The sequence below is a fragment of the Oryctolagus cuniculus genome, chromosome 5 (genome assembly GCF_051225735.1).
Source record: "Oryctolagus cuniculus isolate XC-2025 breed Fujian yellow rabbit chromosome 5, ASM5122573v1, whole genome shotgun sequence".
In the NCBI taxonomy this organism is placed as follows: Eukaryota; Metazoa; Chordata; class Mammalia; order Lagomorpha; family Leporidae; genus Oryctolagus; species Oryctolagus cuniculus.
Window position 1 is genome coordinate 92,380,847 of NC_142871.1, and position 13,947 is coordinate 92,394,793.

The 13,947-nt window shown below is 40.7% G+C and overlaps 1 protein-coding gene and 1 long non-coding RNA gene across 2 annotated transcripts in view; both read left to right on the plus strand.

Moving 5' to 3' along the window:
- Window positions 1-13,947, plus strand: part of LOC149126580 (uncharacterized) — a 486,087-nt gene that overhangs the window by 56,891 nt on the left and 415,249 nt on the right. The gene's annotated exons all lie outside the window — the stretch shown is intronic.
- Window positions 1-13,947, plus strand: part of ELOVL4 (ELOVL fatty acid elongase 4) — a 36,441-nt gene that overhangs the window by 15,932 nt on the left and 6,562 nt on the right. Inside the window, exons 2-3 of the mRNA XM_002714545.6 lie at window positions 8,891-9,078; window positions 10,435-10,515. Coding sequence (XP_002714591.1) covers window positions 8,891-9,078; window positions 10,435-10,515 — 269 coding nt within the window. The remainder of the gene's footprint in view (window positions 1-8,890; window positions 9,079-10,434; window positions 10,516-13,947) is intronic.

Here is a 13,947-nt window from a genome sequence, read left to right on the forward strand (position 1 = left end):
AAGCGGAGCAGCCAGGACTCGAACTCAAGCCCATATGAGATGCCAGCATCACAGGCATTGGCGTAACCCATGAGTTTAATGACTGATGACAATTTTTTTTTCTAAGTTTAGTTTGATTCTTCTCATGGAGGAGAGAGGAGGCTATAGTGGTTTGATCGTTATTCTTACCAATGACAGATCTAACATTTGGTGAGCACTTGCTCCGTGTCTGACACCGTACCTGTGAGTGTATTGCCTTATTCCTCACAGCAACCCTGTTACCATCTGTAAGGCCAGAGGGATTCAGTAACTCCTGGATTTTATTCAGCCTGTAAGTGAGGATTCTAAAACTGTCAGTGTGACTTGAGAGTCCACATGTAGACCCTCCACAGCTCTCCAGGAGAGGAGAACAGGCCCTGTCACTCGTGATGAGACACCTTGTGTGACGACATGGAGTGGGGACGTGGTGAGCACAGAGAAGGGAGGTAGTGACCCTGTGCTGGGAACATTCACATGCTGTAGTTCATTTAATCCTCACATAGTAACCTGTTTCATCCAAGGTCTGTCTTGTCACATTTTACTCTGACATGGATCTCGACTTCCCCGAATGCTACCAGCTAGGCCAGAAATCTAGGAGTCATCCAGCACTTTTCTTGCACTCTGACCTCTCACATCCGTATCTGCCTAAGGATTGGTCCTCACCCCCTTCCTCTCTGCCTGCCTGTCCTGCACTGTGCAGCCCGCTGACTCCAGGCTTCTGTCGCCTCTTGCATCACAGGGACTCCAAGTCCGGCTGCCTGTGCGTATCACGCGTGCATCTCTGAGACTGTGGTGCTTGGCCCCACTTGCACAGCTGATTCAGTACATCTGTGCTGGGGCCTGGACATCTTTATTTTAACAAGGACACGATTCTTTTGTGGGCAGTCTTGCAACGGACAGGTGTTTGGATCCCACCAATGGGACCACTTCCCCTTCAGCCTGTCCCCACCAGCCTCCACCAAGAAACCAATCAAACTTCAGACTTCTCAGCTTATTATATTATCCCCCTAAGCCTTTCCACAGTCACTTCTTGTCCTCTCCCTCTCCCCTTGGATCTGTTCTCTGCTTCAGGCCTATTTAGTGTTCAGAGTAAGTTTTTTACCTCTTGTTTCGGGGTTGTGTATGCATCCATGTCTGAGATTCAGGTATCTCATTGAAGTATCTCCTGTCATTTTACAAGGGAACTCATGACGATCTCTCTAATTCCACCCTGTGAAAAGAAGAGTCCTTTCCCTCTGCCTGTCTGCTCCTCAGACTTCTCTTCTTCGAGACGCCTTCCTTGTCTCTCCTCCTGTCCTGAGTGTGCTGAGGACCCGCCTGGGATGCTGCCCTCATCCCCCGGTGTAGCAATTGAGTTTTCCTGTCTGCTTCTTCCTCCAGCCCTGAGAGTTCAGGGAGCTGGGGATCTGCTGCAAAACACTTAGCTCTGAGTGGGTGGCGTTTCTGACTTCAAAATCTGTTCTGCTGCTCCATCATGCTGTGTGAGTTTATCATACAAATGAGACGAAGAATAAAAACCTGTTGGCATATGCTCAAAGAACCCATTTTCAGATGGACCATTTTCCTTCCATTTTTATAAAGGTACAATTCTGCATAAAAAAACTTGACTCCTTTCAGGGATCAGTTTGCAAGTTTTGACAAACACAGTTGTAACTATTATGAGGTCTTTTGCTATAAATAGAATTGTGTGTTTGCTAACGAAGTTAATGGTTGTACACAGATCAGTTCCATTGGACATGAGCTTTATGAAACAGTCGAAATATTCTCAGTAGAAACTCTTTCCTGTAAGGGTTAATTAAGCAAATGTATTTTTTTAATTCCCGTTATTAAAATCTTTTAATCTTGGGGCCCAGCAGCGGAGACATTGCTTGTGATGCTTGCATCCCCTATCAGAGTGCCTGGGCTTAAGTCTTGCCTCTGTTTGTGATCCAATCTTCCTGCTAATGTGCAACTTGGGAGGCAGCAGATGGTGGCCAAATTATTTGGGTTCCTGCCACCCACATTGAAGACATAGATTGAGTTCCTGGCTCCTGGCCTCAGCTTGACCCAGCCCTGACTGTTGCAGGCATTTGGAGAGTGAAGCAGCAAATGTAAGAGATCTGTGTTTCTCTCCCTGTTCCCCTCCCACCACTCCTCCCATCGCATTGCCTTTTAAATTAAATAAAAAGTATTTAAAAAGTATTTTACTCTCGAGCTTGATTTGCTATCATGTTTGGCTCCAGATTTACTTAAATTTAATTGAAAATTAGGCTGGGATACCTACTACCAAAGGAGACAGTTCTTTCTCCACACAGAAGGAAAAACCCAGTGATTACAAATTTTTCAGGGGCCTGGCACCGCTGCACGGTAGGTTAATTCTCCAACTGCAGCGTCGGCATCCCATGTGGACGCTGGTTCTAGTCCTGGCTTCGCTTCGTCCAATCAAGCTCTCTGCTGTGGCCTGGGAAAGCAGTGGAGGATGGCCCAGATGATTGGGCCCCTGCACCCATGTCAGAGACCAGGAGGAAGCACCTGGCTCCTGGCTTCGGATCGGCGGAGCTCCGGCCGTTGTGGCCATTTGGGGAGTGAACCAGCGGAGGGAAGACTTTTCTTTCTGTCTTTCCTCACTGTCTGTAATTCTGCCTCTCAAATAAATAAATACAATCTGTAAAAAAAAAAAAAAAAGAAAGAAATTTTCCAAATTTAGGTGAAATTTACTCTACCTTCTTCCCATAAGTTCTAATTCTGCCCTGTCAATATAGAGAATAACTGATTTCCTATAAATTCTGTCGTATTTGATGAATCTTCCTTGCTTTGCCAGGCCAGATAACCTTTAGTCCTTTCCTTCCCATGTCGTGGCTTCCACAGCATCCCTGGGCCAGGCCTCACAGACACAGCAGCTGATGGAGTGTGAGACTTGGCTCGTCTTAGGGACTCTCGTCATTCTGGCTACTTAGGGAACTTTTGTACATCTCTATTATTTTCTTTCCATGAGGGAACAGTCTTTCTGTGCCTGCACTTTGGAGAGAAATTGTTGGGAACTTTTCTCCCTTGAAATTGCTGTGTGTGACGACTGAGTAGTACGGAGTGGCTGCTGGGACACTTGCAGCTTTTGCTCTACTTGTTTGGCATGGCTCCTGAGGTCTCTGAACCTCGCTTTTAAGGTAAAGGGGTCATTTCTAAATCTAAAATTTTACAATTCTAGTTTAATTAAAGGCTTATATGACAACATGGAATACTTAAAATTGTTATAAAATAGACTAAAATCAAAACCATTAAGACAAGAAGAGATATGCAGTATGTTAATAAACATACTCATATTAACTGTGACATATAGAAGTAAGATAGTTTGGCTAGTCATATTATATTTGTGTCATTGTTATACTAATAAAAAAGCTTTCAAAAGAAAATAGTAAGAATTTTACCTAGGGGTCGGCACTCTGGTGTAGTGGGTTAGGCTGCCTTGTGCCATGCCAGCATCCCATATGTATGCTGGTTTGAGTCCCTGCTGCTCCACTTCTGATCCAGCTCCCTGATAATGTACTTGGGAAAGCAGTAGAAGAGGGCCCAACTGCTTGGGCCCCTGCACCCACATGGGAGATCCTGAAGAAGCTCCTGGCCATTTGGGGAGTGAACTAATGGATGGAAGCTCTGTCTGTCTCTCTCCGTCTGTAACTCTTTCAAATAAATAAATATTTAGAAAAAAATTACCTAAAAGCCAGTTGGATCTTGGTGCTAGTCAACAAAAGAATTTTACTTCGGTGCTCATAGGAGGAATACAGTTTGGAATTTTTTCCCCCTAAATAAGTTCATGGTATGAGATTCTACCCATGACTGTGTAGAACTGTCATTCTAATATATGTGATCTCATTTGGACCCATTGTAACCCAAATGAATAGAGGATTTATCTTATCTTTAAAATACATTTAAACATTTGAAAATTGGAGAAATTATTATTTTAATGTGTTTACTGCTTACGTAAAATGCATCAAGCTTCAGTACTAATGATTTTCTGTTACTATTTTAGTTCCCCCACTTTTTTTTTTTCCTTTTTTTGGTCTAAGATTTAAACATGGTAATGATGAATTTTTATCATCACTGTATGTCACTGTTGTGACACTCAGTCTTTCTTTTCAATGGACAAGGACACTTATGAGAGAAGTCTAGGATAATTGAATGCCATCAGAAGCACTAAAGGCAATGTTAATGCAAATGAATTCAGAAAGATGCATAGCTTCTATAGTAATCTGTAAAGACATGGGGCAGTTTCATACAAGTGTTTGAATTGAATGGGAGTTGTTATACTGTGGGTTTAGGTGCTGACACTTAATGCACCTTCCATAATAAATATAGGAGATAGTTTTTTTTTTTTTTTTTGAGAATGCTCTGTCCCTTGTGAACCAAAAAGGCTCAGTTGAGAAGGGTATGATGTGAAATATGGCCTGATAGGCTGATTTAATACGTAGGGATTTAATAAGTAGTTACTGAATGAATGCATGAATTGCATTGTTGGGCAAAGAAGTGAGAGTGTTGCTTTCCTCCCGTGAAGTGGGCAGTGAAGTAAAGGACACTGGAGCCTTCAAGAGCATACACTTACTTACTAACTACTAGATTGCAGTGTTGTTGACTTTAGGTTAAAGCTGTTACACCAGCACAGAGGAGGGTCCAGGGAGAGCTGTAGGAAAGGGTTGATGGACACTGAAGAACCCTGGATAACAGCAAATGTACTGTTGGATTTGGCAGAAGAGAGAGAGAGGATGAAGACTAATCTGAGAACATTATCTACTCTTCCCTTTTTCATCAAATAAGTGTTTAGGCACCTTGGTAGGACTTGCAATACAAGAATGAAAGCCCATCCCCTGCCTTCAGGGAGATTACAATGCAAAGGGAGACCAAAAGGCAGTGTGGTGCGGGCTGTAATGGAATAGACTCTTGCAAGTTGCTTTGGCTGAATAAGATGAGTCCTGTGGTCAGCTGACATCTTCTTGATCCTGGGGTGGGCATTTAGCCTAGTGGGTGAGACATCCACATCCCATATCAGAGTGCCTGGGTTCAGTTCCCAACTCCAGCTCCTGATTCCAGCTTCCTGCTGAGGCAGACCCTGAAAAGCAGAGGTGATGACTCTAAGTGACTGGGTTCCCTCTATCGAATCCAGGGGGACCTGGATAGTGTTCCCGGCTCCTGGCTTTGGCCCAATCCAGTCCTAGCCATTGCAGGCATGTGAGGAGCTAATCACTGAATTAGAGCTCTCTTGCTCTCACTCTCACTATCTTGCTCTCTCTCTCACATAAATAAAAATGTAAACACTTTTTTTTTTACTTGTTTTTCCCCCTCACCTTGAATGTATTCCTTTATTTTTGAAAGCAGTAATTCTCAGAAGTTAGATGAAGCCTAAGGTATCTCATCTAGTTTTTTACTTCTCAAATGGCAAGCCTAGCCGGGTTAGAACTTTCATGAAAGTGCATAGTCTTCCTAGAAAGGACTGCAGCTCAAACTGATTCTGTGAGAAATATGCATTTTTATTCCTCCCCAGGTGACTCTTTTCCTCCATAAACCTTGAGAAGCACCGAGCTAGTCCACCTTCTCCATAGTGAGGGTTTGTACTGAAGAAAATGAAGAAAGATTGTGCCCTAGGGCCCTGCACACAGCACACACTGGAGTCTCACGTGCTTTGTCCAACACCGCTGCTATTTCCTCTCTCTTAACACCTTTTTACTTTCCTGCTGGCCTCCATTAGAAGCTCACACGGCTAGGTAGGTCCAGCTCCCTGCTGGCATCTCTTTTCCTGTCTCACTTTGTTAGTCCTCTCTTTAAATTTCTCTGCAGAGTGAGGGCATGGTATGGCATACCACTCTAAGCAGCAAAAAGAATGAACGTTTCTATTGACTCTTAAATTTCTGTGCCTATTTTTCTAACCTTTTCTCTTTGCTGCTTGCTTACCACTTTCTTTGCAGTCATGCGGAATTCTGCATGTGGTAATCCACAGTGTTGGAAATTAAAGTCTCATTACAGATGAATTTCTCTCTTTTTGTTAGATGGATTGTCCCATGTACGTTGACTTTTTGGATCAGTCCTGAGGGAAAATAGCCTTGTAGTTCATGGAGCAGAATAGGACACCAGGGCAGCCCCTTCCCTGTGACCTAGAACAGGCCTTTAGGCTCTAGGAATTTCGTCTAAATTTGTTCTTTGTAAGACAGAACACTAAAGACCTCAGCAGATAAGTGCTGTGTGCTCCAAAGGGGAGCTTCTATTTATTTATTTATTTTTGGACTAGAAAGATGTGTAGTCACAGAAGGGTAAAATGTGATTAAAAAAAAAAAAAGCACAGTCAAAGATAAGACCATTGAGGCACAGTGATGTCCGCAGCAGCCAATTAGGCTGTTTAAGTCACTGCTTCCTTTTGCGGTGTTTACAGTGTCTCCTGTCATTGAAATCTTTCAGATTACTTGTAACCTAGGAATGCATTTGATTTCGGTGTTATAGCCGTAATCTCCATGAAGAGTAGATCTTCTTTGTAAACTGATAAAAGATCAGCTTTTCTTGTCTTATATTTGTTTTCTTGTCTTATGTGTTTTTGATGAAGTCGGTATCTCACTTGTTTAACAACTCTGATTTCATTGAAACTATAGTTAATTAATGTCACTTCCTGATTTGCAAGATTATTTGATTAGATGTCTTGTTTCATGTTTTGTGCTTTATTTTCTATTGACAGAGTATAGAAGCAAATTAATGTATTTTAAATAATGTGTTTTTTAAAGATTTATTTATTTGAAAAGCAGAGTTAGAGAGAGAGAATCTTCTATCTGCTAGTTCACTCCCCAAATGGCAGCAATAGCCAGGACTAGGCCAGGCTGAAGCCAGGAGCCAGGAACTTGATCTGGGTCTTCCACGTGGGTTGCAGGGACCCAAGCACTTGGGCCATCTTCCACTGCCTTCCAAGGTGCATTAGCAGGGAGCTGGATTGGAAGCAGAGCATCCATGATCAATATGGGATGCCATTGTCCTTGTGGAGTGCACTCATGTGGGTTGCTGGCATTGTAGGTAGTGGCTTCACTTGCTGCTCTGCCATGCCAGACCCCATGTAATGTATTTTAATACCAAGTTATCTAACCCAGAATCACTTTGCAATTAAGTTAAATTTATTTAGGCTGTGTTTTTAGGAACTGGATAAAAGGCGTGTTTTCTTTTACTATTTTAAAAATGCATTATTTGGGGCTGGTGTTGTGGTGTAGCAGGTTAAGCTGATGTCTGTAGCACCAGCATCCCATGTAGGCACCAGTTTGAGTTCTGGCTGCTTCACTTCTGAAACAGCTCCCTGCTAAAGTGCCTGGGAAAATGGCAGAAAATGGCCAAAGTCTTTGTACCCCTGCAGTCATGTGGAAGACCTGGAAGAACCTCCTAGCTCCTGGCTTTGGACCAGCCCAGCTCCAGCCATTATGGCCATTTAGGGAGTGAACCAGTGGATGGAAGATATCTATCCTTCCCTCTCTCCTTCCCTCCCTCTTTCTCTCTCCCTCCCTCCCTCCCAGTCTCTCTGCAACTCTTCCTTTCAATTAAATACATATTTTTTAAAAAATGCATTATTTCCTGAAACTAGAACATAAAAAGGTTTTGCATTGCCAGGGATAAAACCAGGGACCAGCATTGTGGCGTATCAAGGTAAGCCTCCGCCTGCAGTGCCAGCATCCTGTATGGGCACAGGTTGCCATCCTGGCTATTCCACTTTAGATTGGCTCCCTGCTAATGTGCCCAAGAGATCAGTGGAAGATGGCCCAAGTTCTTGGGCCCCTGCATTCACAAGGGAAACCTGGAAGAAGCTGCTGGCTCCTGGGTTCAACCTGGCCCAGCTTTGGCCATTGTAGCCATTTAGGGAGTGAACTAGCAGGTGGAAGATATCTCTCTCTCTCTCTCTCTCTCTTTTTCTGCCTCTCTCTCTCTCTCTCTAACTTGGACTTTCAAATAAAATATTTAAAAACAAAATGAAAAAGAATAAAATGACATTAGATTCACAACATTCAATTTTTGTTTTGTTTTTAGAGATACAAAGTTATCATTAATCTCTTTATAATGTACTGAAAGATGAGTTTTTGTTCCATGTTTTGTTATGCTTCTCTCAGCAATGTGTTACTATGACAACATTTTATTATAAATTAATTCAGGGTTGCATGTTTGAATATTATGGACAGTTAACTTTAAAGGAAAATGTTGCATTATATATATTTTACACACATTTAAGTTAAGTGATTTATAGTTGTAGAGAAAAACAAATAGATTATTCCTAGAAAATAAAATAGATACATGCTTTCAAGGAAGAAGTTAGAAAAGTATCTTGAACATAAGTGCCATTTAAATAAATTTCGTCATTGTAAAGAACCCTGTCCCAATCTCCTGAAATACAGCTGTAGTCTTGTCTTGGATATCTGGGGATGTGCCAGCCACTGAGTCCCCTGCCATCCCTCTCAGTCCCACTCTCCCTGCTTGAAGAGTGGACAGAGAGAGTGACTTGCTCACTACACTACTCGATTTCACAGGTTTAGTGTGAAAGAGAGTTGTTTTCTTAAGATCTTTATTTTCTGCCTGTTGAAGCCTTTCCCAGAGAATTCCTCTTGAGCTCATTTTTTCGAGTTTTTGTAAGCTTTATTTTTTTGTTTTTGTTCTCTATACAACATAATACGAGACATAAGTAATGAAACTTCATTTTCAAAAACTACTTGTGGGAATCAGCCTTGTTTCTCTGTTTTTTTACATCACATGTATTTTGTTGAGACTTAAAGGACAGTAACCAGTATTTGATCAGATTGGGAAATTAAGTTGAAACTGTTTAATTCCTTAAAAAGTTTGTTTTATAGAATGTTTATTGTTAAGTAACGGTGCTGTTTTTGTCCCTTTTTAGATAAGCGTGTGGAAGATTGGCCGCTGATGCGGTCTCCATGGCCCACACTGAGTATAAGCACCCTTTATCTCCTGTTCGTGTGGCTGGGTCCAAAATGGATGAAGGACCGAGAGCCTTTCCAGATGCGCTTAGTCCTCATTATCTATAATTTTGGAATGGTTTTGCTTAACCTTTTTATCTTCAGAGAAGTAAGTTCATGAAGTTCACTCTATCATAATTCTCTGTTGTTATTGCAAATTAGATCATGGAAAACCATCATTGTAATATTATACCCCTCAATAACTGTCAGTTAACTTCTCTAAAGTAAATTTTTGGCATTTTTCATTTTTGAATAAAAATATGAAACAACGTGTAGGACAGCTGTTTAAAATGAAATCTTTGAATCAGACTGGATTCTAAAATAATGCCTATTAGCTATTGTGACATTGGAAATTATTTAACTTTTCTCAGCCTCATTTCCCCTTCTTTAGAGATATCAGAGTTAAGTGAAATAGTTTTTTGTATGATGTTTGGCACATAATTCAGTAAACTGTACTAGCTGTGTATTTATAATGCTTTATCAGCAGTTTCAGGTTTGGTAACTGATCAAAATGTGCAGATATAAATACCTATTTCAAGTTAATTCCCATTATGTAATATCATTGTATCTTGGGGTGGAACTAAAATGAGTCAGCTGTTGGCTCCTAATTATCCTGTACTTTTCTAGGCACTAGCAAATTCTTTATGACATTTTGAAAGAAAATCCTGAAGGCTGGATTGACAGAGCCATTTTTTAAATTGCAAGAGAGTAAGGAGTTTGTTTCCCAAGAGACTCATTAAAATTCTGTATGATCCCGGAGAACTGACTAGTGATGCCAGCAAAGTGTACAGTAGCTCTTCTTTAAAAGCATTTTTCTCTGCCTGTGTGTTTAGCCCAGCAGTTAAGCTGTTAAGATGCAGGTTAAAATGCCTGGGTGCCACATTAGAGGACCTGGCTCCTGACTCTGGCTTCCCAACCGTGCAGATCTTGGGGGCAGCAGTGATAGTTGAAGTGACTGGGTTCCTGCCACCCATGTGGGAGGCCTGGATTGAGTTCCCAGCTCCTGCCTTCACCCCTGGCCCAGTTCCTGTCATTGTGGGCATTTGGGGAGTTAACCAGAGGATGATGCCTCTCTCTTTTCTAATTCTCTCATTATAAAAAATTTCATTTGATTTATTTGAATAGCTTTATGTTATCTGTTAGATACAGACCTTTCTGGATCAAGAATAGAAATCAGTAAAGGCAGAACAACTGCTTAGCTTGGAGTCATGACAATGAAAGTTTCTTTGGATATTATGGAGTAAATAGAGTGGATGTCTTCGCACAAAAGTTAATGTGACTTTTAATTTAGATTTTATTTATAGAACAAATTAACACATAATAACTTTTAGAAATCCTAATGTATTTGTATTTAATGCATTTGAAATTTTTAAGTATTGCTTTTAAAATAATTTGAAATACTATATATTATTTTTAATGCTGTATCTACTAAAAGTTTACTCCAAATATTACTGCTTTTTTCTAGTTACTCATGGGATCATATAATGCAGGATACAGCTATATTTGCCAGAGTGTGGATTATTCTAACAATGTTAATGAAGTCAGGGTAAGTACATTAAAAATGTAGTTAGTCAGTAGAAGTGGTTTAATTTTCTTCTTCTTCTTCTTCTTCTTTTTTTTTTTTTTTTTTTTTTTTTTTGACAGAGTGTACAGTGAGAGAGAGAGAGAGAAAGGTCTTCCTTTGCCGTTGGTTCACCCTCCAATGGCCACCTCAGCCGGCGCGCTGATCTGAAGACAGGAGCCAGGTGCTTCTCCTGGTCTCCCATGCAGGTGCAGGGCCCAAGCACTTGGGCCATCCTCCACTGCACTCCCTGGGCACAGCAGAGAGCTGGCCTGGAAGAGGGGCAACCGGGACAGAATCCAGCACCCCGACCTGGACTAGAACCTGGTGTGCCAGCACCGCAGCGGAGGATTAGCCTATTGAGCCACGGCACAGGCTGAAGTGTTTAATTTTATAGGGCCTACTCAGTGAAAAATGCTTTTATTAGAAAATAATAGTGAAATTACTATGGACTGTTCTGAGCCAGTAAGGCTATGGTTTTCTCTCAAGTCCATAATTGAAAAACTGTTTTCTTACTTTTCTTATATTTTATTTGGTTGTGAGACTAAATATTCACTCAGATTGCTAGAATGCATTACTTAAAAAAAAAAAAGGCAAAAAGAAATATAAGGGGTTGGTGCTATGGCACAGTAGATTAATCCTCTGCCTTCGGTGCTGGCATCCTGTAGGACACTGGTCCTAGTCCTGGCTGCTGCTCTTCCAGTCCAGCTTTCTGCTGTGGCCTGGGAGGGCAGTGGAAGATGGCCCAACTCCTTGGGCCCCTGCACCCACATGGGAGACCCACAAGAGGCTCCTGGCTTCAAATTGGTGCAGCTCTGGCCATTGCAGCCATTTGGAGATTGAACCAATAGAAGAAAGATATCTCTCTCTCTCTCTCTTTCTCTCTCACACACACTGTCTGTAACTGTACCTCTTAAATAAATAAATTTTTAAAAATAATTTTAAAAAAATTAAAACAAAAAAAAGCAGGGCTGATGTCCTGGTACAGCAGACTGCCAGTTCAAGTCTCGGCTGCTGCATTTCAATCCAGCTCTCTGCTGATGTGCCTGGAAACACAATGAAATTGGCCCAAGAGCTTGGGTCCCTGCCATACACGTGGGAGATCCAAGGGGAGTTCCTGGTTCCTGGCTTAGGCCTGGCCCAGACCTGGCTGTTTCAGCCACTGGGGGACTGAACCAGCAAGTGATAGATCTCTCTCTCTCTCTCTCTCTCTCTCCCTCCCTCCCCCTCCCTCCCTCCCATCTTCCTTCCCTCCTTCTTTGTCTCTCTGTGTCTCTCTTATACATACACACACACACATACACTGTTGCTCTGCCTCTGAAATAAATAAATCTTCTAAAAATAAAAAGTAATTCCATGTTTAACATAAAGATATTTTAGATTTTTGTTAAAGTTTGTGGTCAAAAATACACACTTATAATGAGAATCTAATTCATCTATTAAGACATTCTGAGGTGGGGCTTATATTTTACACAACAGTTAAGGTGCTGCCTTGTGTACCCACATCCCATGTTGGAGTGCTGGGGTTTGAGTTCTGGCTCCCATTCTGATCCAGCTTTCTCCTAGCACACTCTGGGAGGCAGCAGTGATGGCTCAAGTATTTGGGTTCCTGCCACCCATCTGGGAGACGTGGATGGAGTTTCTGGCTCCCAGATTTAGCTTGGGCCAGCCTCAGTTGTTGTGGGCATTTGGGAAGTGAACCTGTGGATGGAAGATCTCTGTCATTGTCTCTCTCTCTACCTTTCACATAATAGAAAAAAATTAAAAACAAAAGATCTGAAGAAAAGCAAATGTTCAACTATATGACGTTTACAAAATTAAGCATAGCACAATTTGTATAGATATAAATTCAATTTTATTATATTTGCAGAAAAATAAATGATTAGTAATATAATGTTACAGTTTATTTTCCAATTGCCTACATTAGTAAGATTACCATTTAACTCAAGTGGAGAAAGCACATTTTCTTACATTGCTATTTTTTAAGCTCCTGTACTGTGGTTAATACTAAGAATTAATGCAACAAAGAACACATACACTTGTTTCATATTATATGTAATAAAAGTGCACTTAAATTTCATGGAAAATTGAATTCAAAGGTAAGCATATTTTGGTTCCAAAAAGTTTTGAAATCCATACATACATACTTCAGAAAGTTCACAAAAAATTCATATTTTGAGAAAACTATGCATGGCTTTCAAAATTTTTTGCATCTAAATAATTATTTTTAATCCCATTTTCCCATGAACATTTTGAAGTATGCTCTTGTATGTGATAATCATTTGATACGTAGTAGCTTCTCTTGAGAAAAGTAGCTTTTGGCCATGGAGATTGGACAGTAGAAATAACAGTATCCGTGAAGATGCAAAGCCACCTTGGTTCAGTGTTCCTTCCATTTTGTGTTTATAAAGAAGCGTATATAGTTTATGTTTATTAGAAGACTTAATGCTTGCTGCAAAATCACCCCTTATTTGGTCATGTGGTTTTACTCCCTCTGTAAATCAGTATTGATCATCCTCATGCAGGTGCTATGAGGTGTCCTGCCTCATGGTAGGTAAATGGTTAAGAAGAAAACAAAACCCGTGCTGGGCAGAGAGTATCGTGTGGCAGACTACTTTGTTGACATTAGTGGCTTAGAGAAATTTTTTCTTCTGGTAACCGTATTACCAGAGAATCACACAGGCAGGCACTGACATCTTGCTGGATTGGGAAGAAGGGCAAGGGGAGAGTGTCTGACTTGCTTTTCTTCTGGGAGTGTACTTAGAATACATCACGCACGAGGCAGTATGTTCATATTTTTAGGATAAAGATTCAAAGCTATCACACTGCTAAGTGATCCTACCCTCCTGATATACATAAATTATGAGTTTTTTTTTAATCTAGAAGGAAAAAGAGCCCGAGATTTGCAACAGATTGTATTGAAAAGTCCCTCCCACTCCTCTCTCCTGCCTAGAACTGGATGCAGTAGAATGAATATTTTATTCAGAGACTTGTTTTTGTATTCATTGCTACATTGCCAAGATGTATCACTTTTCACTTTGGTGTAGTCTGTTCAAACATATCTATTATAGCTTACAAACCAAGAAGAAGAATTAATTATTATGAAATGTGAACGTGACTGGTGTAGAGGCCCAGATGGAGGAAAAATAGCGCATTGTTTCTTTCCTTCTAGATAAAGTTTACTGTGCTAAAATGGTTACAGTTACACTTTATTTTAAAATACTAACTTGATAGTGAAGACTAAATAGAATATTGCTGTAAGTGTACTATGCTGAAATGGTTAGTTTAAAGTACTTAACCTGATAGTAAAGACTAAATACAGTGTTTAGTTAACTACTTAAGCTTATTCAACCAATTTGATCATTTTCAATAGAATTATTATTCAAGCAAATTCAATAAATTCTCAAAGTGTAAATA